General features: G+C 49.2%; 1 protein-coding gene and 31 non-coding genes across 32 annotated transcripts; all 32 read left to right on the top strand.

Moving 5' to 3' along the window:
* The first annotated feature begins 1294 nt into the window (after window positions 1-1294).
* On the top strand, window positions 1295-2968 carry LOC113100146 (uncharacterized). Its single transcript, XM_026264999.1, has 2 exons — window positions 1295-1889; window positions 2000-2968. The coding sequence occupies exons 1-2, from the start codon at window positions 1812-1814 to the stop codon at window positions 2966-2968; spliced, it is 1047 nt and encodes a 348-aa protein (XP_026120784.1). The 5' UTR covers window positions 1295-1811.
* A 2848-nt stretch (window positions 2969-5816) lies between these two features.
* Window positions 5817-5889, top strand: trnak-cuu (transfer RNA lysine (anticodon CUU)). Its single transcript has one exon. It is a non-coding gene; the product is annotated as a tRNA-Lys (tRNA).
* A 131-nt stretch (window positions 5890-6020) lies between these two features.
* Window positions 6021-6094, top strand: trnan-guu (transfer RNA asparagine (anticodon GUU)). The gene has a single exon. It is a non-coding gene; the product is annotated as a tRNA-Asn (tRNA).
* Window positions 6095-6887: 793 nt separating this feature from the next.
* trnak-cuu (transfer RNA lysine (anticodon CUU)) lies at window positions 6888-6960 on the top strand. The gene has a single exon. It is a non-coding gene; the product is annotated as a tRNA-Lys (tRNA).
* A 131-nt stretch (window positions 6961-7091) lies between these two features.
* trnan-guu (transfer RNA asparagine (anticodon GUU)) lies at window positions 7092-7165 on the top strand. Its single transcript has one exon. It is a non-coding gene; the product is annotated as a tRNA-Asn (tRNA).
* Window positions 7166-7958: 793 nt separating this feature from the next.
* trnak-cuu (transfer RNA lysine (anticodon CUU)) lies at window positions 7959-8031 on the top strand. The gene has a single exon. It is a non-coding gene; the product is annotated as a tRNA-Lys (tRNA).
* A 131-nt stretch (window positions 8032-8162) lies between these two features.
* trnan-guu (transfer RNA asparagine (anticodon GUU)) lies at window positions 8163-8236 on the top strand. Its single transcript has one exon. It is a non-coding gene; the product is annotated as a tRNA-Asn (tRNA).
* Window positions 8237-9029: 793 nt separating this feature from the next.
* trnak-cuu (transfer RNA lysine (anticodon CUU)) lies at window positions 9030-9102 on the top strand. Its single transcript has one exon. It is a non-coding gene; the product is annotated as a tRNA-Lys (tRNA).
* Window positions 9103-9233: 131 nt separating this feature from the next.
* On the top strand, window positions 9234-9307 carry trnan-guu (transfer RNA asparagine (anticodon GUU)). Its single transcript has one exon. It is a non-coding gene; the product is annotated as a tRNA-Asn (tRNA).
* A 793-nt stretch (window positions 9308-10100) lies between these two features.
* Window positions 10101-10173, top strand: trnak-cuu (transfer RNA lysine (anticodon CUU)). Its single transcript has one exon. It is a non-coding gene; the product is annotated as a tRNA-Lys (tRNA).
* A 131-nt stretch (window positions 10174-10304) lies between these two features.
* trnan-guu (transfer RNA asparagine (anticodon GUU)) lies at window positions 10305-10378 on the top strand. The gene has a single exon. It is a non-coding gene; the product is annotated as a tRNA-Asn (tRNA).
* A 793-nt stretch (window positions 10379-11171) lies between these two features.
* On the top strand, window positions 11172-11244 carry trnak-cuu (transfer RNA lysine (anticodon CUU)). The gene has a single exon. It is a non-coding gene; the product is annotated as a tRNA-Lys (tRNA).
* Window positions 11245-11375: 131 nt separating this feature from the next.
* Window positions 11376-11449, top strand: trnan-guu (transfer RNA asparagine (anticodon GUU)). Its single transcript has one exon. It is a non-coding gene; the product is annotated as a tRNA-Asn (tRNA).
* Window positions 11450-12242: 793 nt separating this feature from the next.
* trnak-cuu (transfer RNA lysine (anticodon CUU)) lies at window positions 12243-12315 on the top strand. Its single transcript has one exon. It is a non-coding gene; the product is annotated as a tRNA-Lys (tRNA).
* A 131-nt stretch (window positions 12316-12446) lies between these two features.
* trnan-guu (transfer RNA asparagine (anticodon GUU)) lies at window positions 12447-12520 on the top strand. Its single transcript has one exon. It is a non-coding gene; the product is annotated as a tRNA-Asn (tRNA).
* A 539-nt stretch (window positions 12521-13059) lies between these two features.
* trnan-guu (transfer RNA asparagine (anticodon GUU)) lies at window positions 13060-13133 on the top strand. The gene has a single exon. It is a non-coding gene; the product is annotated as a tRNA-Asn (tRNA).
* A 793-nt stretch (window positions 13134-13926) lies between these two features.
* Window positions 13927-13999, top strand: trnak-cuu (transfer RNA lysine (anticodon CUU)). The gene has a single exon. It is a non-coding gene; the product is annotated as a tRNA-Lys (tRNA).
* Window positions 14000-14130: 131 nt separating this feature from the next.
* trnan-guu (transfer RNA asparagine (anticodon GUU)) lies at window positions 14131-14204 on the top strand. The gene has a single exon. It is a non-coding gene; the product is annotated as a tRNA-Asn (tRNA).
* A 793-nt stretch (window positions 14205-14997) lies between these two features.
* trnak-cuu (transfer RNA lysine (anticodon CUU)) lies at window positions 14998-15070 on the top strand. The gene has a single exon. It is a non-coding gene; the product is annotated as a tRNA-Lys (tRNA).
* A 131-nt stretch (window positions 15071-15201) lies between these two features.
* trnan-guu (transfer RNA asparagine (anticodon GUU)) lies at window positions 15202-15275 on the top strand. Its single transcript has one exon. It is a non-coding gene; the product is annotated as a tRNA-Asn (tRNA).
* Window positions 15276-16068: 793 nt separating this feature from the next.
* On the top strand, window positions 16069-16141 carry trnak-cuu (transfer RNA lysine (anticodon CUU)). Its single transcript has one exon. It is a non-coding gene; the product is annotated as a tRNA-Lys (tRNA).
* Window positions 16142-16272: 131 nt separating this feature from the next.
* trnan-guu (transfer RNA asparagine (anticodon GUU)) lies at window positions 16273-16346 on the top strand. Its single transcript has one exon. It is a non-coding gene; the product is annotated as a tRNA-Asn (tRNA).
* A 793-nt stretch (window positions 16347-17139) lies between these two features.
* trnak-cuu (transfer RNA lysine (anticodon CUU)) lies at window positions 17140-17212 on the top strand. The gene has a single exon. It is a non-coding gene; the product is annotated as a tRNA-Lys (tRNA).
* A 131-nt stretch (window positions 17213-17343) lies between these two features.
* Window positions 17344-17417, top strand: trnan-guu (transfer RNA asparagine (anticodon GUU)). The gene has a single exon. It is a non-coding gene; the product is annotated as a tRNA-Asn (tRNA).
* A 793-nt stretch (window positions 17418-18210) lies between these two features.
* trnak-cuu (transfer RNA lysine (anticodon CUU)) lies at window positions 18211-18283 on the top strand. The gene has a single exon. It is a non-coding gene; the product is annotated as a tRNA-Lys (tRNA).
* Window positions 18284-18414: 131 nt separating this feature from the next.
* trnan-guu (transfer RNA asparagine (anticodon GUU)) lies at window positions 18415-18488 on the top strand. Its single transcript has one exon. It is a non-coding gene; the product is annotated as a tRNA-Asn (tRNA).
* Window positions 18489-19281: 793 nt separating this feature from the next.
* trnak-cuu (transfer RNA lysine (anticodon CUU)) lies at window positions 19282-19354 on the top strand. Its single transcript has one exon. It is a non-coding gene; the product is annotated as a tRNA-Lys (tRNA).
* A 131-nt stretch (window positions 19355-19485) lies between these two features.
* On the top strand, window positions 19486-19559 carry trnan-guu (transfer RNA asparagine (anticodon GUU)). Its single transcript has one exon. It is a non-coding gene; the product is annotated as a tRNA-Asn (tRNA).
* Window positions 19560-20352: 793 nt separating this feature from the next.
* Window positions 20353-20425, top strand: trnak-cuu (transfer RNA lysine (anticodon CUU)). The gene has a single exon. It is a non-coding gene; the product is annotated as a tRNA-Lys (tRNA).
* A 131-nt stretch (window positions 20426-20556) lies between these two features.
* On the top strand, window positions 20557-20630 carry trnan-guu (transfer RNA asparagine (anticodon GUU)). Its single transcript has one exon. It is a non-coding gene; the product is annotated as a tRNA-Asn (tRNA).
* Window positions 20631-21423: 793 nt separating this feature from the next.
* On the top strand, window positions 21424-21496 carry trnak-cuu (transfer RNA lysine (anticodon CUU)). Its single transcript has one exon. It is a non-coding gene; the product is annotated as a tRNA-Lys (tRNA).
* Window positions 21497-21627: 131 nt separating this feature from the next.
* Window positions 21628-21701, top strand: trnan-guu (transfer RNA asparagine (anticodon GUU)). Its single transcript has one exon. It is a non-coding gene; the product is annotated as a tRNA-Asn (tRNA).
* The last annotated feature ends 525 nt before the right edge of the window (window positions 21702-22226 follow it).

The following is a 22226-nucleotide window of genomic DNA, read 5'->3' as shown; positions in this document are numbered from 1 at the left end:
AAAAAAAAAAGAACACAAATGTACTCACCCCAAACTTTTGAACGGTACTTTATAATGCTATAATGCATTTCTACTGCTGTTCTTTATTTAACTTTTTTTTAATTAATGAATATTCAAGAAAGTAGCACATATTATATAAAAAGCAGCACAAGTGTTTTCAACATTGATAATAAATCAGCAAATTAGACTGATTTTTGAAGGATCCTGTGACTCTGAAGACTGGAGTAATCATGCTGAAAATTCAATCACAGAAATAAATTACATTTTAAGGTATATTAAAATAGAAAAGAGCTATTTTAAGCCGTAGTACCATTTCACAGTATAACTGTTGTTTACTGTATTTCTTTATTTAATCGAATAAATGCAGGATTGATGAGCATAAGAGTCTTCTTTCAAAAACATGAAAAACAGTAATGTGTAATTTTTGACAAGTCCTGTATGTTTGTGTGTCCTTATATTTTTTTCAATAGGAGAGCTGCTTGGTGTTGACTACCTGCTGAGTCAGACCGGACAGCCCCTGGTGGTGGACCCTGACTCAGAAGAGACAGAGAACATGCTGGAGGATGTGGATGAAGGCGAGGATGAAGAAGATGAGGGCTTCGGGGAAGACCATGACATTACTGTGTCAAGTCTTACCGATGACCCAAGCTTCTCTGTCTCCTCCCATTTTGTGCCCTCCTCTGAGTCTCTCTCCTCCACCCTGCCTGCTGCCTCCTCCACCCTGGCTGCTGCCTCCACCCAGCCTGCTGCCTCCTCCACCCTGGCTGCTGCCTCCATCCAGCCTGCTGCCTCCTCCACCCTGGCTGCTGCCTCCATCCAGCCTGCTGCCTCCTCCACCCTGGCTGCTGCCTCCATCCAGCCTGCTGCTTCCTCCAGCCTGGCTGCTGCCTCCACCCAGCCTGCTGCCTCCTCCACCCTGGCTGCTGCCTCCATCCAGCCTGCTGCCTCCTCCACCCTGGCTGCTGCCTCCATCCAGCCTGCTGCTTCCTCCAGCCTGGCTGCTGCCTTCACCCAGCCTGCTGCCTCCTCCACCCTGGCTGCTGCCTCCATCCAGCCTGCTGCCTCCTCCACCCTGGCTGCTGCCTCCATCCAGCCTGCTGCCTCCTCCACCCTGGCTGCTGCCTCCATCCAGCCTGCTGCCTCCTCCACCCTGGCTGCTGCCTCCATCCAGCCTGCTGCCTCCTCCACCCTGGCTGCTGCCTTCACCCAGCCTGCTGCCTCCTCCACCCTGGCTGCTGCCTCCATCCCAGCCTGCTGCCTCCTTCACCCAGCCTGCTGCCTCCTCCACCCTGGCTGCTGTCTCCACTCAGCCTGCTGCCTCCTCCACCCTGGCTGCTGCCTCCTCCACACCAGGTGCATCAGCATCTCCTGATGAGTCTGTGGTATGTAAATACCTTGTTATATGTGCATTAATACTGATTTATATATGTGACTGGATTGCTAATGACACCATAAGTAAACAGAGCCACAATTCCCTAATATTCAGTTACATTCTTTTGAACAGGAAATCATCTGATTTTACTGAATCAACGTATTTATATTTTGCTGAAAAAAATAAAGGAGCAGTGAATATTAGTTTTGTATTACAAATATCAAAATGATTCTTATAAAATCTGAGAACAGATTGTTTTGTAAGACATACACATAAAACTTAACTTGCAGTTTATGCTTCTCAACAAAAAGAAATATGTATATATGTATTTGTTATTTTTTTCCCCACTTAACCGTCCTCGTAATGTTGCACATTTTGATTTTTGATTTTGTTTTGCTTGTATTTTTTTCAGGCTTTGGATAGTGTTGGTCTGCCAGGCATGGACAGAGTCGACAGCCTAGCAGAGTATCTGGTGGAGCTTAGGGACCAGCCCTCTCTCGTCCTCACCAACCAGCAGGTATGGAACATTCAAGTTTCTCTACTTTCCCTCCTTGACCTGTTATATGTTAACACTTGCACATGTTTTGTTTTCTCATATGCCATGTATTATCTGTTCTCTCTACGTAGGTGAGCAATATAGTTGCTCTTTGGCAGAACCTGCTTGATTTTGATAAGCAAAGGGTGGTGTTTGCTGCCAGACACCAGAGCAGGCTGGACACAGGGAGGTTCAGGTCCCCCAAAAAGAGGCAGGAGTTCACTCCAGGGGTGGAAAGTGTGAAGAGGCACGCACTCACCACCACAGCACCACTTGCCCAGTGGCCAGATTGTTGTCGCCTGATAGAGACCATTTTTGTTAAGCTCTGTGCCATCCATAAAAGCCCAAAAAAGAAGGGGACAAGCACAGTGTCCAGGTGGGTCCTCATCTTGGAGGACTACAAGAAAATCAGGCAGCGCATTCTGGCCAATGCTGCTGTTATGCAGCAGACCACCCTGCAGCTGGTGGATGTAAGCCACACAACACTGGTTCAGTGGCACAATAAAAGAGTGAAAAGGCAGGACAGTGCAGTATTAATGCAAGGGCTGCAACTGCCTAGCCGCTTGTCTGTGGCGGCTGACCCTCTGCTACCTGCCAATGTGCGTCCCCCGTCTGCACCCCCCCAACCAGGCCCAGCTCACCAATACCACCTGCCCAGTAGCACCGTGGGCCAGGCACAAACAAAGAGGAAGAGGAAAGTACTTCCAGCCCCAGCAGTTTTGTCACCGCCAGCTGAGAGACCTCAAACCCAGCGGCAACTCTTTCCTGCTCCACCTCCAGGTGCTCAACTGGTGTGGCTGACGCCAATGGCCTCTCAGGGACTTACAGGGCCATTCCTAGTTGCTGCTCCACAGGCGCCTATGGCCATCCTCTCTTCTGCCCCTCCTGCTGCCCCAGTACGGAAGCTGACACGTAAAGTACAGCACAACACGTGCAAAAAATGCGGGCAGTTCAGGACAGCGGAGACTGGGCATAGCCAATACAAGGGCATTATTTACTGCCCCTCTGTAGAGACTGTGCCAAAGGAGCAGTGGTTGGAGGATATAAAAAAAACTAAATGAAAAAAAAAAAGAGAAACTGATCTTTGATTTTAAGATTTATATATGTATATAGTTATTTTCCCATATTTTGTTATTGTTGTTGTTGTGGTTGTTTTTTACAAAGCCATTGACGTGTGAAAAGTTTTATTACGTTTTATTTATGTATATAGTTTTTTTGTGCTTTTGCACTTTCAAAGAATGCACAAGAGTAGTCATTCATATTTTTAAGATTTATATATGTATATAGTTCTTTTCCCATTTTTTTGTTTGTTTTTCTTTGCACAAAGCCATTGACATGTGGAAAGTTTTATTACGTTTTATTTATGCGTGTAGTTTTTTTGTGCTTTTGCATTTTGCACTTTCAAAGAATGCACAAGAGTAGTCATTCATATTTTTAAGATTTATATATGTATATAGTTCTTTTCCCATTTTTTTGTTTGTTTTTCTTTGCACAAAGCCATTGACATGTGGAAAGTTTTATTACGTTTTATTTATGCGTGTAGTTTTTTTGTGCTTTTGCATTTTGCACTTTCAAAGAATGCACAAGAGTAGTCATTAATATTTTTAAGATTTATATATGTATATAGTTCTTTTCCCATTTTTTTGTTTGTTTTTCTTTGCACAAAGCCATTGACATGTGGAAAGTTTTATTACGTTTTATTTATGCGTGTAGTTTTTTTGTGCTTTTGCATTTTGCACTTTCAAAGAATGCACAAGAGTAGTCATTCATATTTTTAAGATTTATATATGTATATAGTTCTTTTCCCATTTTTTGTTTGTTTTTCTTTGCACAAAGCAATTGACATGTGGAAAGTTTTATTATGTTTTATTTATGTGTGTAGTTTTTTGTTGTTGTTGTTGTGCTTTTGCACTTTCAAAGAATGCACAAGAGTAGTCATTAATATTTTAAAGATTTATATATGTATATAGTTCCTTTCCCAAAAGGTTTTTTATTTTTTTATTTTTTTTTGCACAAGAGACATAGGAACTTGAGCTTTATTTATTTAATGTAAAATAGCCATTGACATTTAGAAAGTTTTATAACATTTTATTTATGTGTATAGGTTTTTTGTGTGCTTTTGCATTTTTTAAAGAATTCACAAGAGTCATTCATATTTTAAAGATTTAATCGTGTGTATTGTTTGTATTTGTGTTCTCTGTTATTTTGCACTCACAGCCTAAACAAGAGCCATGTACATTTTAAAGCTTTATATTTGTTTAATGGTCTGTGCTTTCCGTTCTTTTGCACTTGCAATGAATGCACAAGAGTCTTAAATATTATTTTATTTGTATTTTTATTGTATTTATGTTTTCTGTTCTTTTGCATATGCAACATAATAACTTGAAGAAAAAAAATGTGAGTGATTCAAGGAATTACAATAATTGGCTATGACTTGAAATTGAAAAATAAAAGTTTTGTCATGAATAACACATTTTTTGTATGTTTTACTTTTATACAGTATCATTCAAAGGTCATAGGCACTTTGAAAATGTTGAGAAATTTGAGGATTCTTTCAGAAATAAATTTACTATTTTTTACTTTTTTAGAAAATTATTGGAGCAGAAATATATTCAAACTAAATGTGCCAAAGCTCAGAAAAGTGAATATAATATCCACAGTCAGTGATATAGAATTAATAAAATGCTCATTTGTCATTTCATAACTAATTTCATTAATGTGGACATGCTTTGTGTGACTTTTACTGATGAAAAATGGCGATTTACAGCATTAAGTTACAACTTCGATTTCTGGCAACAGTGGGATTCGAACCGGCGACCTGGTGATCAACCTTTCTCCCATTGAAATGTATAGGAAGATAGGGGAAAAAATGTTTTAAAAATAATTGATTGCAAGCATACACTTCCTAAAACATCACTTTTGATGGTAGAGGCATAAAATTCCCTTTCCTTCCCTTTTTCCTCATTTTTTTCCTCTTTTTCCCTCATTTTTTCCCCTTTTTCTCCTTCCATTTCTTCCCCCCCCTTAACAGACTATTGTTCCCCAGCTTTGGCGCAATAGGCTAGCGCGTTCGGCTGTTAACCGAAAGGATGGTGGTTCGAGCCCACCCAGGGACGAAGCAAGCTTTTCGCAGCAATGTCGGCAAGCACAGACTTTAGCACGCTTGTCCGCTGACGCAGCGTCTGTAGCCCCTTTTCAGAGTCAACAGCTTTTGCGAGTCATCTTGTGTCAAAATAAGACAAAGGGTGCTGAGTGATTGTTTGTGTCAGCTCAAGTTTGCTGTGGAGAGTTCGTGTTTTGTTTTCCTTGTGGTGGAGGCCTGTGTGGTCCAGGGAGGTCCTGCTCAAAATTCCCTCTAGGACCGCCACAAAATGCCACCAAATTGCTTCTCCAATCATATGCTGTCGGAGTTTGCAAACTGTATTCACACAGCGAGACAGAACTCCATACCTGGAACCTTTTATGAGTTGGCTGAACTAATAGCCTTTCAGGCTGTTGAACCAGAGCTCTGCTCGTTCAATCTGTATTCCCCAGCAACAGGCATGGCTAAAACAAACATAGAAGACTCTATGGCTAGTGTGGCCAAACTCTGTCCTGGAGGGCCCTGTCAGGTAGAGTTTCACTCCAGCCAGCTCCATCAGACGTGCCTGGAAGCTTCCGGTCTCTGTGGTGAGACCGGGTTCAGCAGCTTAAGTTGAGTTTCTTTGTGCTTGGAGCCAAGCTCGTCAGACCAAGCAACCTCCAGAATCGAGGTGGGACGCCCCTGCTCTAAGCCTACCGCTAGGCTTAACCCCAACCTTACCCGCGAGATGTTTTGTCAAGCCTCTGCGAAAAGCGAGGCTCTGTTTGCTCATAAAATGTTTGGCAGTTCTCAAAACAGACGTCAGCCTTGGGAAAGTGACTGCCGCTGCCCGGCTAGCTCAGTCGGTAGAGCATGAGACTCTTAATCTCAGGGTCGTGGGTTCGAGCCCCACGTTGGGCGTGCCTTTTGGCTCTCTCTCGCCCCTCCCAATGGGTGTAATTCTCTTGAATTAAGTTTGCTGACGCAGGACTAGTGTCGCGCCCAGCGTCAAATTCTTTTGTGACTGTTACCCACAAGAGCTTACACTACCAGTCTCTGTGGCGCAATAGGCTAGCGCGTTCGGCTGTTAACCGAAAGGATGGTGGTTCGAGCCCACCCAGGGACGAAGCAAGCTTTTCGCAGCAATGTCGGCAAGCACGGACTTTAGCACGCTTGTCCGCTGACGCAGCGTCTGTAGCCCCTTTTCAGAGTCAACAGCTTTTGCGAGTCATCTTGTGTCAAAATAAGACAAAGGGTGCTGAGTGATTGTTTGTGTCAGCTCAAGTTTGCTGTGGAGAGTTCGTGTTTTGTTTTCCTTGTGGTGGAGGCCTGTGTGGTCCAGGGAGGTCCTGCTCAAAATTCCCTCTAGGACCGCCACAAAATGCCACCAAATTGCTTCTCCAATCATATGCTGTCGGAGTTTGCAAACTGTATTCACACAGCGAGACAGAACTCCATACCTGGAACCTTTTATGAGTTGGCTGAACTAATAGCCTTTCAGGCTGTTGAACCAGAGCTCTGCTCGTTCAATCTGTATTCCCCAGCAACAGGCATGGCTAAAACAAACATAGAAGACTCTATGGCTAGTGTGGCCAAACTCTGTCCTGGAGGGCCCTGTCAGGTAGAGTTTCACTCCAGCCAGCTCCATCAGACGTGCCTGGAAGCTTCCGGTCTCTGTGGTGAGACCGGGTTCAGCAGCTTAAGTTGAGTTTCTTTGTGCTTGGAGCCAAGCTCGTCAGACCAAGCAACCTCCAGAATCGAGGTGGGACGCCCCTGCTCTAAGCCTACCGCTAGGCTTAACCCCAACCTTACCCGCGAGATGTTTTGTCAAGCCTCTGCGAAAAGCGAGGCTCTGTTTGCTCATAAAATGTTTGGCAGTTCTCAAAACAGACGTCAGCCTTGGGAAAGTGACTGCCGCTGCCCGGCTAGCTCAGTCGGTAGAGCATGAGACTCTTAATCTCAGGGTCGTGGGTTCGAGCCCCACGTTGGGCGTGCCTTTTGGCTCTCTCTCGCCCCTCCCAATGGGTGTAATTCTCTTGAATTAAGTTTGCTGACGCAGGACTAGTGTCGCGCCCAGCGTCAAATTCTTTTGTGACTGTTACCCACAAGAGCTTACACTACCAGTCTCTGTGGCGCAATAGGCTAGCGCGTTCGGCTGTTAACCGAAAGGATGGTGGTTCGAGCCCACCCAGGGACGAAGCAAGCTTTTCGCAGCAATGTCGGCAAGCACGGACTTTAGCACGCTTGTCCGCTGACGCAGCGTCTGTAGCCCCTTTTCAGAGTCAACAGCTTTTGCGAGTCATCTTGTGTCAAAATAAGACAAAGGGTGCTGAGTGATTGTTTGTGTCAGCTCAAGTTTGCTGTGGAGAGTTCGTGTTTTGTTTTCCTTGTGGTGGAGGCCTGTGTGGTCCAGGGAGGTCCTGCTCAAAATTCCCTCTAGGACCGCCACAAAATGCCACCAAATTGCTTCTCCAATCATATGCTGTCGGAGTTTGCAAACTGTATTCACACAGCGAGACAGAACTCCATACCTGGAACCTTTTATGAGTTGGCTGAACTAATAGCCTTTCAGGCTGTTGAACCAGAGCTCTGCTCGTTCAATCTGTATTCCCCAGCAACAGGCATGGCTAAAACAAACATAGAAGACTCTATGGCTAGTGTGGCCAAACTCTGTCCTGGAGGGCCCTGTCAGGTAGAGTTTCACTCCAGCCAGCTCCATCAGACGTGCCTGGAAGCTTCCGGTCTCTGTGGTGAGACCGGGTTCAGCAGCTTAAGTTGAGTTTCTTTGTGCTTGGAGCCAAGCTCGTCAGACCAAGCAACCTCCAGAATCGAGGTGGGACGCCCCTGCTCTAAGCCTACCGCTAGGCTTAACCCCAACCTTACCCGCGAGATGTTTTGTCAAGCCTCTGCGAAAAGCGAGGCTCTGTTTGCTCATAAAATGTTTGGCAGTTCTCAAAACAGACGTCAGCCTTGGGAATGTGACTGCCGCTGCCCGGCTAGCTCAGTCGGTAGAGCATGAGACTCTTAATCTCAGGGTCGTGGGTTCGAGCCCCACGTTGGGCGTGCCTTTTGGCTCTCTCTCGCCCCTCCCAATGGGTGTAATTCTCTTGAATTAAGTTTGCTGACGCAGGACTAGTGTCGCGCCCAGCGTCAAATTCTTTTGTGACTGTTACCCACAAGAGCTTACACTACCAGTCTCTGTGGCGCAATAGGCTAGCGCGTTCGGCTGTTAACCGAAAGGATGGTGGTTCGAGCCCACCCAGGGACGAAGCAAGCTTTTCGCAGCAATGTCGGCAAGCACGGACTTTAGCACGCTTGTCCGCTGACGCAGCGTCTGTAGCCCCTTTTCAGAGTCAACAGCTTTTGCGAGTCATCTTGTGTCAAAATAAGACAAAGGGTGCTGAGTGATTGTTTGTGTCAGCTCAAGTTTGCTGTGGAGAGTTCGTGTTTTGTTTTCCTTGTGGTGGAGGCCTGTGTGGTCCAGGGAGGTCCTGCTCAAAATTCCCTCTAGGACCGCCACAAAATGCCACCAAATTGCTTCTCCAATCATATGCTGTCGGAGTTTGCAAACTGTATTCACACAGCGAGACAGAACTCCATACCTGGAACCTTTTATGAGTTGGCTGAACTAATAGCCTTTCAGGCTGTTGAACCAGAGCTCTGCTCGTTCAATCTGTATTCCCCAGCAACAGGCATGGCTAAAACAAACATAGAATACTCTATGGCTAGTGTGGCCAAACTCTGTCCTGGAGGGCCCTGTCAGGTAGAGTTTCACTCCAGCCAGCTCCATCAGACGTGCCTGGAAGCTTCCGGTCTCTGTGGTGAGACCGGGTTCAGCAGCTTAAGTTGAGTTTCTTTGTGCTTGGAGCCAAGCTCGTCAGACCAAGCAACCTCCAGAATCGAGGTGGGACGCCCCTGCTCTAAGCCTACCGCTAGGCTTAACCCCAACCTTACCCGCGAGATGTTTTGTCAAGCCTCTGCGAAAAGCGAGGCTCTGTTTGCTCATAAAATGTTTGGCAGTTCTCAAAACAGACGTCAGCCTTGGGAAAGTGACTGCCGCTGCCCGGCTAGCTCAGTCGGTAGAGCATGAGACTCTTAATCTCAGGGTCGTGGGTTCGAGCCCCACGTTGGGCGTGCCTTTTGGCTCTCTCTCGCCCCTCCCAATGGGTGTAATTCTCTTGAATTAAGTTTGCTGACGCAGGACTAGTGTCGCGCCCAGCGTCAAATTCTTTTGTGACTGTTACCCACAAGACCTTACACTACCAGTCTCTGTGGCGCAATAGGCTAGCGCGTTCGGCTGTTAACCGAAAGGATGGTGGTTCGAGCCCACCCAGGGACGAAGCAAGCTTTTCGCAGCAATGTCGGCAAGCACGGACTTTAGCACGCTTGTCCGCTGACGCAGCGTCTGTAGCCCCTTTTCAGAGTCAACAGCTTTTGCGAGTCATCTTGTGTCAAAATAAGACAAAGGGTGCTGAGTGATTGTTTGTGTCAGCTCAAGTTTGCTGTGGAGAGTTCGTGTTTTGTTTTCCTTGTGGTGGAGGCCTGTGTGGTCCAGGGAGGTCCTGCTCAAAATTCCCTCTAGGACCGCCACAAAATGCCACCAAATTGCTTCTCCAATCATATGCTGTCGGAGTTTGCAAACTGTATTCACACAGCGAGACAGAACTCCATACCTGGAACCTTTTATGAGTTGGCTGAACTAATAGCCTTTCAGGCTGTTGAACCAGAGCTCTGCTCGTTCAATCTGTATTCCCCAGCAACAGGCATGGCTAAAACAAACATAGAAGACTCTATGGCTAGTGTGGCCAAACTCTGTCCTGGAGGGCCCTGTCAGGTAGAGTTTCACTCCAGCCAGCTCCATCAGACGTGCCTGGAAGCTTCCGGTCTCTGTGGTGAGACCGGGTTCAGCAGCTTAAGTTGAGTTTCTTTGTGCTTGGAGCCAAGCTCGTCAGACCAAGCAACCTCCAGAATCGAGGTGGGACGCCCCTGCTCTAAGCCTACCGCTAGGCTTAACCCCAACCTTACCCGCGAGATGTTTTGTCAAGCCTCTGCGAAAAGCGAGGCTCTGTTTGCTCATAAAATGTTTGGCAGTTCTCAAAACAGACGTCAGCCTTGGGAAAGTGACTGCCGCTGCCCGGCTAGCTCAGTCGGTAGAGCATGAGACTCTTAATCTCAGGGTCGTGGGTTCGAGCCCCACGTTGGGCGTGCCTTTTGGCTCTCTCTCGCCCCTCCCAATGGGTGTAATTCTCTTGAATTAAGTTTGCTGACGCAGGACTAGTGTCGCGCCCAGCGTCAAATTCTTTTGTGACTGTTACCCACAAGACCTTACACTACCAGTCTCTGTGGCGCAATAGGCTAGCGCGTTCGGCTGTTAACCGAAAGGATGGTGGTTCGAGCCCACCCAGGGACGAAGCAAGCTTTTCGCAGCAATGTCGGCAAGCACGGACTTTAGCACGCTTGTCCGCTGACGCAGCGTCTGTAGCCCCTTTTCAGAGTCAACAGCTTTTGCGAGTCATCTTGTGTCAAAATAAGACAAAGGGTGCTGAGTGATTGTTTGTGTCAGCTCAAGTTTGCTGTGGAGAGTTCGTGTTTTGTTTTCCTTGTGGTGGAGGCCTGTGTGGTCCAGGGAGGTCCTGCTCAAAATTCCCTCTAGGACCGCCACAAAATGCCACCAAATTGCTTCTCCAATCATATGCTGTCGGAGTTTGCAAACTGTATTCACACAGCGAGACAGAACTCCATACCTGGAACCTTTTATGAGTTGGCTGAACTAATAGCCTTTCAGGCTGTTGAACCAGAGCTCTGCTCGTTCAATCTGTATTCCCCAGCAACAGGCATGGCTAAAACAAACATAGAAGACTCTATGGCTAGTGTGGCCAAACTCTGTCCTGGAGGGCCCTGTCAGGTAGAGTTTCACTCCAGCCAGCTCCATCAGACGTGCCTGGAAGCTTCCGGTCTCTGTGGTGAGACCGGGTTCAGCAGCTTAAGTTGAGTTTCTTTGTGCTTGGAGCCAAGCTCGTCAGACCAAGCAACCTCCAGAATCGAGGTGGGACGCCCCTGCTCTAAGCCTACCGCTAGGCTTAACCCCAACCTTACCCGCGAGATGTTTTGTCAAGCCTCTGCGAAAAGCGAGGCTCTGTTTGCTCATAAAATGTTTGGCAGTTCTCAAAACAGACGTCAGCCTTGGGAAAGTGACTGCCGCTGCCCGGCTAGCTCAGTCGGTAGAGCATGAGACTCTTAATCTCAGGGTCGTGGGTTCGAGCCCCACGTTGGGCGTGCCTTTTGGCTCTCTCTCGCCCCTCCCAATGGGTGTAATTCTCTTGAATTAAGTTTGCTGACGCAGGACTAGTGTCGCGCCCAGCGTCAAATTCTTTTGTGACTGTTACCCACAAGACCTTACACTACCAGTCTCTGTGGCGCAATAGGCTAGCGCGTTCGGCTGTTAACCGAAAGGATGGTGGTTCGAGCCCACCCAGGGACGAAGCAAGCTTTTCGCAGCAATGTCGGCAAGCACGGACTTTAGCACGCTTGTCCGCTGACGCAGCGTCTGTAGCCCCTTTTCAGAGTCAACAGCTTTTGCGAGTCATCTTGTGTCAAAATAAGACAAAGGGTGCTGAGTGATTGTTTGTGTCAGCTCAAGTTTGCTGTGGAGAGTTCGTGTTTTGTTTTCCTTGTGGTGGAGGCCTGTGTGGTCCAGGGAGGTCCTGCTCAAAATTCCCTCTAGGACCGCCACAAAATGCCACCAAATTGCTTCTCCAATCATATGCTGTCGGAGTTTGCAAACTGTATTCACACAGCGAGACAGAACTCCATACCTGGAACCTTTTATGAGTTGGCTGAACTAATAGCCTTTCAGGCTGTTGAACCAGAGCTCTGCTCGTTCAATCTGTATTCCCCAGCAACAGGCATGGCTAAAACAAACATAGAAGACTCTATGGCTAGTGTGGCCAAACTCTGTCCTGGAGGGCCCTGTCAGGTAGAGTTTCACTCCAGCCAGCTCCATCAGACGTGCCTGGAAGCTTCCGGTCTCTGTGGTGAGACCGGGTTCAGCAGCTTAAGTTGAGTTTCTTTGTGCTTGGAGCCAAGCTCGTCAGACCAAGCAACCTCCAGAATCGAGGTGGGACGCCCCTGCTCTAAGCCTACCGCTAGGCTTAACCCCAACCTTACCCGCGAGATGTTTTGTCAAGCCTCTGCGAAAAGCGAGGCTCTGTTTGCTCATAAAATGTTTGGCAGTTCTCAAAACAGACGTCAGCCTTGGGAATGTGACTGCCGCTGCCCGGCTAGCTCAGTCGGTAGAGCATGAGACTCTTAATCTCAGGGTCGTGGGTTCGAGCCCCACGTTGGGCGTGCCTTTTGGCTCTCTCTCGCCCCTCCCAATGGGTGTAATTCTCTTGAATTAAGTTTGCTGACGCAGGACTAGTGTCGCGCCCAGCGTCAAATTCTTTTGTGACTGTTACCCACAAGACCTTACACTACCAGTCTCTGTGGCGCAATAGGCTAGCGCGTTCGGCTGTTAACCGAAAGGATGGTGGTTCGAGCCCACCCAGGGACGAAGCAAGCTTTTCGCAGCAATGTCGGCAAGCACGGACTTTAGCACGCTTGTCCGCTGACGCAGCGTCTGTAGCCCCTTTTCAGAGTCAACAGCTTTTGCGAGTCATCTTGTGTCAAAATAAGACAAAGGGTGCTGAGTGATTGTTTGTGTCAGCTCAAGTTTGCTGTGGAGAGTTCGTGTTTTGTTTTCCTTGTGGTGGAGGCCTGTGTGGTCCAGGGAGGTCCTGCTCAAAATTCCCTCTAGGACCGCCACAAAATGCCACCAAATTGCTTCTCCAATCATATGCTGTCAGAGTTTGCAAACTGTATTCACACAGCGAGACAGAACTCCATACCTGGAAGAGCACCTGAAGGGTAGAGCATGAGACTCTTAATCTCAGGGTCGTGGGTTCGAGCCCCACGTTGGGCGTGCCTTTTGGCTCTCTCTCGCCCCTCCCAATGGGTGTAATTCTCTTGAATTAAGTTTGCTGACGCAGGACTAGTGTCGCGCCCAGCGTCAAATTCTTTTGTGACTGTTACCCACAAGAGCTTACACTACCAGTCTCTGTGGCGCAATAGGCTAGCGCGTTCGGCTGTTAACCGAAAGGATGGTGGTTCGAGCCCACCCAGGGACGAAGCAAGCTTTTCGCAGCATTGTCGGCAAGCACGGACTTTAGCACGCTTGTCCGCTGACGCAGCGTCTGTAGCCCCTTTTCAGAGTCAACAGCTTTTGCGAGTCATCTTGTGTCAAAATAAGACAAAGGGTGCTGAGTGATTGTTTGTGTCAGCTCAAGTTTGCTGTGGAGAGTTCGTGTTTTGTTTTCCTTGTGGTGGAGGCCTGTGTGGTCCAGGGAGGTCCTGCTCAAAATTCCCTCTAGGACCGCCACAAAATGCCACCAAATTGCTTCTCCAATCATATGCTGTCGGAGTTTGCAAACTGTATTCACACAGCGAGACAGAACTCCATACCTGGAACCTTTTATGAGTTGGCTGAACTAATAGCCTTTCAGGCTGTTGAACCAGAGCTCTGCTCGTTCAATCTGTATTCCCCAGCAACAGGCATGGCTAAAACAAACATAGAAGACTCTATGGCTAGTGTGGCCAAACTCTGTCCTGGAGGGCCCTGTCAGGTAGAGTTTCACTCCAGCCAGCTCCATCAGACGTGCCTGGAAGCTTCCGGTCTCTGTGGTGAGACCGGGTTCAGCAGCTTAAGTTGAGTTTCTTTGTGCTTGGAGCCAAGCTCGTCAGACCAAGCAACCTCCAGAATCGAGGTGGGACGCCCCTGCTCTAAGCCTACCGCTAGGCTTAACCCCAACCTTACCCGCGAGATGTTTTGTCAAGCCTCTGCGAAAAGCGAGGCTCTGTTTGCTCATAAAATGTTTGGCAGTTCTCAAAACAGACGTCAGCCTTGGGAAAGTGACTGCCGCTGCCCGGCTAGCTCAGTCGGTAGAGCATGAGACTCTTAATCTCAGGGTCGTGGGTTCGAGCCCCACGTTGGGCGTGCCTTTTGGCTCTCTCTCGCCCCTCCCAATGGGTGTAATTCTCTTGAATTAAGTTTGCTGACGCAGGACTAGTGTCGCGCCCAGCGTCAAATTCTTTTGTGACTGTTACCCACAAGAGCTTACACTACCAGTCTCTGTGGCGCAATAGGCTAGCGCGTTCGGCTGTTAACCGAAAGGATGGTGGTTCGAGCCCACCCAGGGACGAAGCAAGCTTTTCGCAGCAATGTCGGCAAGCACGGACTTTAGCACGCTTGTCCGCTGACGCAGCGTCTGTAGCCCCTTTTCAGAGTCAACAGCTTTTGCGAGTCATCTTGTGTCAAAATAAGACAAAGGGTGCTGAGTGATTGTTTGTGTCAGCTCAAGTTTGCTGTGGAGAGTTCGTGTTTTGTTTTCCTTGTGGTGGAGGCCTGTGTGGTCCAGGGAGGTCCTGCTCAAAATTCCCTCTAGGACCGCCACAAAATGCCACCAAATTGCTTCTCCAATCATATGCTGTCGGAGTTTGCAAACTGTATTCACACAGCGAGACAGAACTCCATACCTGGAACCTTTTATGAGTTGGCTGAACTAATAGCCTTTCAGGCTGTTGAACCAGAGCTCTGCTCGTTCAATCTGTATTCCCCAGCAACAGGCATGGCTAAAACAAACATAGAAGACTCTATGGCTAGTGTGGCCAAACTCTGTCCTGGAGGGCCCTGTCAGGTAGAGTTTCACTCCAGCCAGCTCCATCAGACGTGCCTGGAAGCTTCCGGTCTCTGTGGTGAGACCGGGTTCAGCAGCTTAAGTTGAGTTTCTTTGTGCTTGGAGCCAAGCTCGTCAGACCAAGCAACCTCCAGAATCGAGGTGGGACGCCCCTGCTCTAAGCCTACCGCTAGGCTTAACCCCAACCTTACCCGCGAGATGTTTTGTCAAGCCTCTGCGAAAAGCGAGGCTCTGTTTGCTCATAAAATGTTTGGCAGTTCTCAAAACAGACGTCAGCCTTGGGAAAGTGACTGCCGCTGCCCGGCTAGCTCAGTCGGTAGAGCATGAGACTCTTAATCTCAGGGTCGTGGGTTCGAGCCCCACGTTGGGCGTGCCTTTTGGCTCTCTCTCGCCCCTCCCAATGGGTGTAATTCTCTTGAATTAAGTTTGCTGACGCAGGACTAGTGTCGCGCCCAGCGTCAAATTCTTTTGTGACTGTTACCCACAAGAGCTTACACTACCAGTCTCTGTGGCGCAATAGGCTAGCGCGTTCGGCTGTTAACCGAAAGGATGGTGGTTCGAGCCCACCCAGGGACGAAGCAAGCTTTTCGCAGCAATGTCGGCAAGCACGGACTTTAGCACGCTTGTCCGCTGACGCAGCGTCTGTAGCCCCTTTTCAGAGTCAACAGCTTTTGCGAGTCATCTTGTGTCAAAATAAGACAAAGGGTGCTGAGTGATTGTTTGTGTCAGCTCAAGTTTGCTGTGGAGAGTTCGTGTTTTGTTTTCCTTGTGGTGGAGGCCTGTGTGGTCCAGGGAGGTCCTGCTCAAAATTCCCTCTAGGACCGCCACAAAATGCCACCAAATTGCTTCTCCAATCATATGCTGTCGGAGTTTGCAAACTGTATTCACACAGCGAGACAGAACTCCATACCTGGAACCTTTTATGAGTTGGCTGAACTAATAGCCTTTCAGGCTGTTGAACCAGAGCTCTGCTCGTTCAATCTGTATTCCCCAGCAACAGGCATGGCTAAAACAAACATAGAAGACTCTATGGCTAGTGTGGCCAAACTCTGTCCTGGAGGGCCCTGTCAGGTAGAGTTTCACTCCAGCCAGCTCCATCAGACGTGCCTGGAAGCTTCCGGTCTCTGTGGTGAGACCGGGTTCAGCAGCTTAAGTTGAGTTTCTTTGTGCTTGGAGCCAAGCTCGTCAGACCAAGCAACCTCCAGAATCGAGGTGGGACGCCCCTGCTCTAAGCCTACCGCTAGGCTTAACCCCAACCTTACCCGCGAGATGTTTTGTCAAGCCTCTGCGAAAAGCGAGGCTCTGTTTGCTCATAAAATGTTTGGCAGTTCTCAAAACAGACGTCAGCCTTGGGAAAGTGACTGCCGCTGCCCGGCTAGCTCAGTCGGTAGAGCATGAGACTCTTAATCTCAGGGTCGTGGGTTCGAGCCCCACGTTGGGCGTGCCTTTTGGCTCTCTCTCGCCCCTCCCAATGGGTGTAATTCTCTTGAATTAAGTTTGCTGACGCAGGACTAGTGTCGCGCCCAGCGTCAAATTCTTTTGTGACTGTTACCCACAAGACCTTACACTACCAGTCTCTGTGGCGCAATAGGCTAGCGCGTTCGGCTGTTAACCGAAAGGATGGTGGTTCGAGCCCACCCAGGGACGAAGCAAGCTTTTCGCAGCAATGTCGGCAAGCACGGACTTTAGCACGCTTGTCCGCTGACGCAGCGTCTGTAGCCCCTTTTCAGAGTCAACAGCTTTTGCGAGTCATCTTGTGTCAAAATAAGACAAAGGGTGCTGAGTGATTGTTTGTGTCAGCTCAAGTTTGCTGTGGAGAGTTCGTGTTTTGTTTTCCTTGTGGTGGAGGCCTGTGTGGTCCAGGGAGGTCCTGCTCAAAATTCCCTCTAGGACCGCCACAAAATGCCACCAAATTGCTTCTCCAATCATATGCTGTCGGAGTTTGCAAACTGTATTCACACAGCGAGACAGAACTCCATACCTGGAACCTTTTATGAGTTGGCTGAACTAATAGCCTTTCAGGCTGTTGAACCAGAGCTCTGCTCGTTCAATCTGTATTCCCCAGCAACAGGCATGGCTAAAACAAACATAGAAGACTCTATGGCTAGTGTGGCCAAACTCTGTCCTGGAGGGCCCTGTCAGGTAGAGTTTCACTCCAGCCAGCTCCATCAGACGTGCCTGGAAGCTTCCGGTCTCTGTGGTGAGACCGGGTTCAGCAGCTTAAGTTGAGTTTCTTTGTGCTTGGAGCCAAGCTCGTCAGACCAAGCAACCTCCAGAATCGAGGTGGGACGCCCCTGCTCTAAGCCTACCGCTAGGCTTAACCCCAACCTTACCCGCGAGATGTTTTGTCAAGCCTCTGCGAAAAGCGAGGCTCTGTTTGCTCATAAAATGTTTGGCAGTTCTCAAAACAGACGTCAGCCTTGGGAAAGTGACTGCCGCTGCCCGGCTAGCTCAGTCGGTAGAGCATGAGACTCTTAATCTCAGGGTCGTGGGTTCGAGCCCCACGTTGGGCGTGCCTTTTGGCTCTCTCTCGCCCCTCCCAATGGGTGTAATTCTCTTGAATTAAGTTTGCTGACGCAGGACTAGTGTCGCGCCCAGCGTCAAATTCTTTTGTGACTGTTACCCACAAGAGCTTACACTACCAGTCTCTGTGGCGCAATAGGCTAGCGCGTTCGGCTGTTAACCGAAAGGATGGTGGTTCGAGCCCACCCAGGGACGAAGCAAGCTTTTCGCAGCAATGTCGGCAAGCACGGACTTTAGCACGCTTGTCCGCTGACGCAGCGTCTGTAGCCCCTTTTCAGAGTCAACAGCTTTTGCGAGTCATCTTGTGTCAAAATAAGACAAAGGGTGCTGAGTGATTGTTTGTGTCAGCTCAAGTTTGCTGTGGAGAGTTCGTGTTTTGTTTTCCTTGTGGTGGAGGCCTGTGTGGTCCAGGGAGGTCCTGCTCAAAATTCCCTCTAGGACCGCCACAAAATGCCACCAAATTGCTTCTCCAATCATATGCTGTCGGAGTTTGCAAACTGTATTCACACAGCGAGACAGAACTCCATACCTGGAACCTTTTATGAGTTGGCTGAACTAATAGCCTTTCAGGCTGTTGAACCAGAGCTCTGCTCGTTCAATCTGTATTCCCCAGCAACAGGCATGGCTAAAACAAACATAGAAGACTCTATGGCTAGTGTGGCCAAACTCTGTCCTGGAGGGCCCTGTCAGGTAGAGTTTCACTCCAGCCAGCTCCATCAGACGTGCCTGGAAGCTTCCGGTCTCTGTGGTGAGACCGGGTTCAGCAGCTTAAGTTGAGTTTCTTTGTGCTTGGAGCCAAGCTCGTCAGACCAAGCAACCTCCAGAATCGAGGTGGGACGCCCCTGCTCTAAGCCTACCGCTAGGCTTAACCCCAACCTTACCCGCGAGATGTTTTGTCAAGCCTCTGCGAAAAGCGAGGCTCTGTTTGCTCATAAAATGTTTGGCAGTTCTCAAAACAGACGTCAGCCTTGGGAAAGTGACTGCCGCTGCCCGGCTAGCTCAGTCGGTAGAGCATGAGACTCTTAATCTCAGGGTCGTGGGTTCGAGCCCCACGTTGGGCGTGCCTTTTGGCTCTCTCTCGCCCCTCCCAATGGGTGTAATTCTCTTGAATTAAGTTTGCTGACGCAGGACTAGTGTCGCGCCCAGCGTCAAATTCTTTTGTGACTGTTACCCACAAGACCTTACACTACCAGTCTCTGTGGCGCAATAGGCTAGCGCGTTCGGCTGTTAACCGAAAGGATGGTGGTTCGAGCCCACCCAGGGACGAAGCAAGCTTTTCGCAGCAATGTCGGCAAGCACGGACTTTAGCACGCTTGTCCGCTGACGCAGCGTCTGTAGCCCCTTTTCAGAGTCAACAGCTTTTGCGAGTCATCTTGTGTCAAAATAAGACAAAGGGTGCTGAGTGATTGTTTGTGTCAGCTCAAGTTTGCTGTGGAGAGTTCGTGTTTTGTTTTCCTTGTGGTGGAGGCCTGTGTGGTCCAGGGAGGTCCTGCTCAAAATTCCCTCTAGGACCGCCACAAAATGCCACCAAATTGCTTCTCCAATCATATGCTGTCGGAGTTTGCAAACTGTATTCACACAGCGAGACAGAACTCCATACCTGGAACCTTTTATGAGTTGGCTGAACTAATAGCCTTTCAGGCTGTTGAACCAGAGCTCTGCTCGTTCAATCTGTATTCCCCAGCAACAGGCATGGCTAAAACAAACATAGAAGACTCTATGGCTAGTGTGGCCAAACTCTGTCCTGGAGGGCCCTGTCAGGTAGAGTTTCACTCCAGCCAGCTCCATCAGACGTGCCTGGAAGCTTCCGGTCTCTGTGGTGAGACCGGGTTCAGCAGCTTAAGTTGAGTTTCTTTGTGCTTGGAGCCAAGCTCGTCAGACCAAGCAACCTCCAGAATCGAGGTGGGACGCCCCTGCTCTAAGCCTACCGCTAGGCTTAACCCCAACCTTACCCGCGAGATGTTTTGTCAAGCCTCTGCGAAAAGCGAGGCTCTGTTTGCTCATAAAATGTTTGGCAGTTCTCAAAACAGACGTCAGCCTTGGGAAAGTGACTGCCGCTGCCCGGCTAGCTCAGTCGGTAGAGCATGAGACTCTTAATCTCAGGGTCGTGGGTTCGAGCCCCACGTTGGGCGTGCCTTTTGGCTCTCTCTCGCCCCTCCCAATGGGTGTAATTCTCTTGAATTAAGTTTGCTGACGCAGGACTAGTGTCGCGCCCAGCGTCAAATTCTTTTGTGACTGTTACCCACAAGAGCTTACACTACCAGTCTCTGTGGCGCAATAGGCTAGCGCGTTCGGCTGTTAACCGAAAGGATGGTGGTTCGAGCCCACCCAGGGACGAAGCAAGCTTTTCGCAGCAATGTCGGCAAGCACGGACTTTAGCACGCTTGTCCGCTGACGCAGCGTCTGTAGCCCCTTTTCAGAGTCAACAGCTTTTGCGAGTCATCTTGTGTCAAAATAAGACAAAGGGTGCTGAGTGATTGTTTGTGTCAGCTCAAGTTTGCTGTGGAGAGTTCGTGTTTTGTTTTCCTTGTGGTGGAGGCCTGTGTGGTCCAGGGAGGTCCTGCTCAAAATTCCCTCTAGGACCGCCACAAAATGCCACCAAATTGCTTCTCCAATCATATGCTGTCGGAGTTTGCAAACTGTATTCACACAGCGAGACAGAACTCCATACCTGGAACCTTTTATGAGTTGGCTGAACTAATAGCCTTTCAGGCTGTTGAACCAGAGCTCTGCTCGTTCAATCTGTATTCCCCAGCAACAGGCATGGCTAAAACAAACATAGAAGACTCTATGGCTAGTGTGGCCAAACTCTGTCCTGGAGGGCCCTGTCAGGTAGAGTTTCACTCCAGCCAGCTCCATCAGACGTGCCTGGAAGCTTCCGGTCTCTGTGGTGAGACCGGGTTCAGCAGCTTAAGTTGAGTTTCTTTGTGCTTGGAGCCAAGCTCGTCAGACCAAGCAACCTCCAGAATCGAGGTGGGACGCCCCTGCTCTAAGCCTACCGCTAGGCTTAACCCCAACCTTACCCGCGAGATGTTTTGTCAAGCCTCTGCGAAAAGCGAGGCTCTGTTTGCTCATAAAATGTTTGGCAGTTCTCAAAACAGACGTCAGCCTTGGGAAAGTGACTGCCGCTGCCCGGCTAGCTCAGTCGGTAGAGCATGAGACTCTTAATCTCAGGGTCGTGGGTTCGAGCCCCACGTTGGGCGTGCCTTTTGGCTCTCTCTCGCCCCTCCCAATGGGTGTAATTCTCTTGAATTAAGTTTGCTGACGCAGGACTAGTGTCGCGCCCAGCGTCAAATTCTTTTGTGACTGTTACCCACAAGACCTTACACTACCAGTCTCTGTGGCGCAATAGGCTAGCGCGTTCGGCTGTTAACCGAAAGGATGGTGGTTCGAGCCCACCCAGGGACGAAGCAAGCTTTTCGCAGCAATGTCGGCAAGCACGGACTTTAGCACGCTTGTCCGCTGACGCAGCGTCTGTAGCCCCTTTTCAGAGTCAACAGCTTTTGCGAGTCATCTTGTGTCAAAATAAGACAAAGGGTGCTGAGTGATTGTTTGTGTCAGCTCAAGTTTGCTGTGGAGAGTTCGTGTTTTGTTTTCCTTGTGGTGGAGGCCTGTGTGGTCCAGGGAGGTCCTGCTCAAAATTCCCTCTAGGACCGCCACAAAATGCCACCAAATTGCTTCTCCAATCATATGCTGTCGGAGTTTGCAAACTGTATTCACACAGCGAGACAGAACTCCATACCTGGAACCTTTTATGAGTTGGCTGAACTAATAGCCTTTCAGGCTGTTGAACCAGAGCTCTGCTCGTTCAATCTGTATTCCCCAGCAACAGGCATGGCTAAAACAAACATAGAAGACTCTATGGCTAGTGTGGCCAAACTCTGTCCTGGAGGGCCCTGTCAGGTAGAGTTTCACTCCAGCCAGCTCCATCAGACGTGCCTGGAAGCTTCCGGTCTCTGTGGTGAGACCGGGTTCAGCAGCTTAAGTTGAGTTTCTTTGTGCTTGGAGCCAAGCTCGTCAGACCAAGCAACCTCCAGAATCGAGGTGGGACGCCCCTGCTCTAAGCCTACCGCTAGGCTTAACCCCAACCTTACCCGCGAGATGTTTTGTCAAGCCTCTGCGAAAAGCGAGGCTCTGTTTGCTCATAAAATGTTTGGCAGTTCTCAAAACAGACGTCAGCCTTGGGAAAGTGACTGCCGCTGCCCGGCTAGCTCAGTCGGTAGAGCATGAGACTCTTAATCTCAGGGTCGTGGGTTCGAGCCCCACGTTGGGCGTGCCTTTTGGCTCTCTCTCGCCCCTCCCAATGGGTGTAATTCTCTTGAATTAAGTTTGCTGACGCAGGACTAGTGTCGCGCCCAGCGTCAAATTCTTTTGTGACTGTTACCCACAAGACCTTACACTACCAGTCTCTGTGGCGCAATAGGCTAGCGCGTTCGGCTGTTAACCGAAAGGATGGTGGTTCGAGCCCACCCAGGGACGAAGCAAGCTTTTCGCAGCAATGTCGGCAAGCACGGACTTTAGCACGCTTGTCCGCTGACGCAGCGTCTGTAGCCCCTTTTCAGAGTCAACAGCTTTTGCGAGTCATCTTGTGTCAAAATAAGACAAAGGGTGCTGAGTGATTGTTTGTGTCAGCTCAAGTTTGCTGTGGAGAGTTCGTGTTTTGTTTTCCTTGTGGTGGAGGCCTGTGTGGTCCAGGGAGGTCCTGCTCAAAATTCCCTCTAGGACCGCCACAAAATGCCACCAAATTGCTTCTCCAATCATATGCTGTCGGAGTTTGCAAACTGTATTCACACAGCGAGACAGAACTCCATACCTGGAACCTTTTATGAGTTGGCTGAACTAATAGCCTTTCAGGCTGTTGAACCAGAGCTCTGCTCGTTCAATCTGTATTCCCCAGCAACAGGCATGGCTAAAACAAACATAGAAGACTCTATGGCTAGTGTGGCCAAACTCTGTCCTGGAGGGCCCTGTCAGGTAGAGTTTCACTCCAGCCAGCTCCATCAG

Source organism: Carassius auratus, unplaced genomic scaffold (genome assembly GCF_003368295.1).
Source record: "Carassius auratus strain Wakin unplaced genomic scaffold, ASM336829v1 scaf_tig00217197, whole genome shotgun sequence".
Classification (NCBI taxonomy): Eukaryota; Metazoa; Chordata; class Actinopteri; order Cypriniformes; family Cyprinidae; genus Carassius; species Carassius auratus.
Note: the sequence above shows the minus strand (reverse complement) of the source record. Positions and strands in the feature narration are given on the sequence as shown.

Bases quoted from the DNA above. Each gene is read 5' to 3' on its own strand.
- LOC113100146 (XM_026264999.1), top strand. From the start codon at position 1,812: ATGGACAGAGTCGACAGCCTAGCAGAGTATCTGGTGGAGCTTAGGGAC. The intron at 1,890-1,999 runs GTATGGAACATT...CTCTCTACGTAG, and splicing joins TCGTCCTCACCAACCAGCAG to GTGAGCAATATAGTTGCTCT.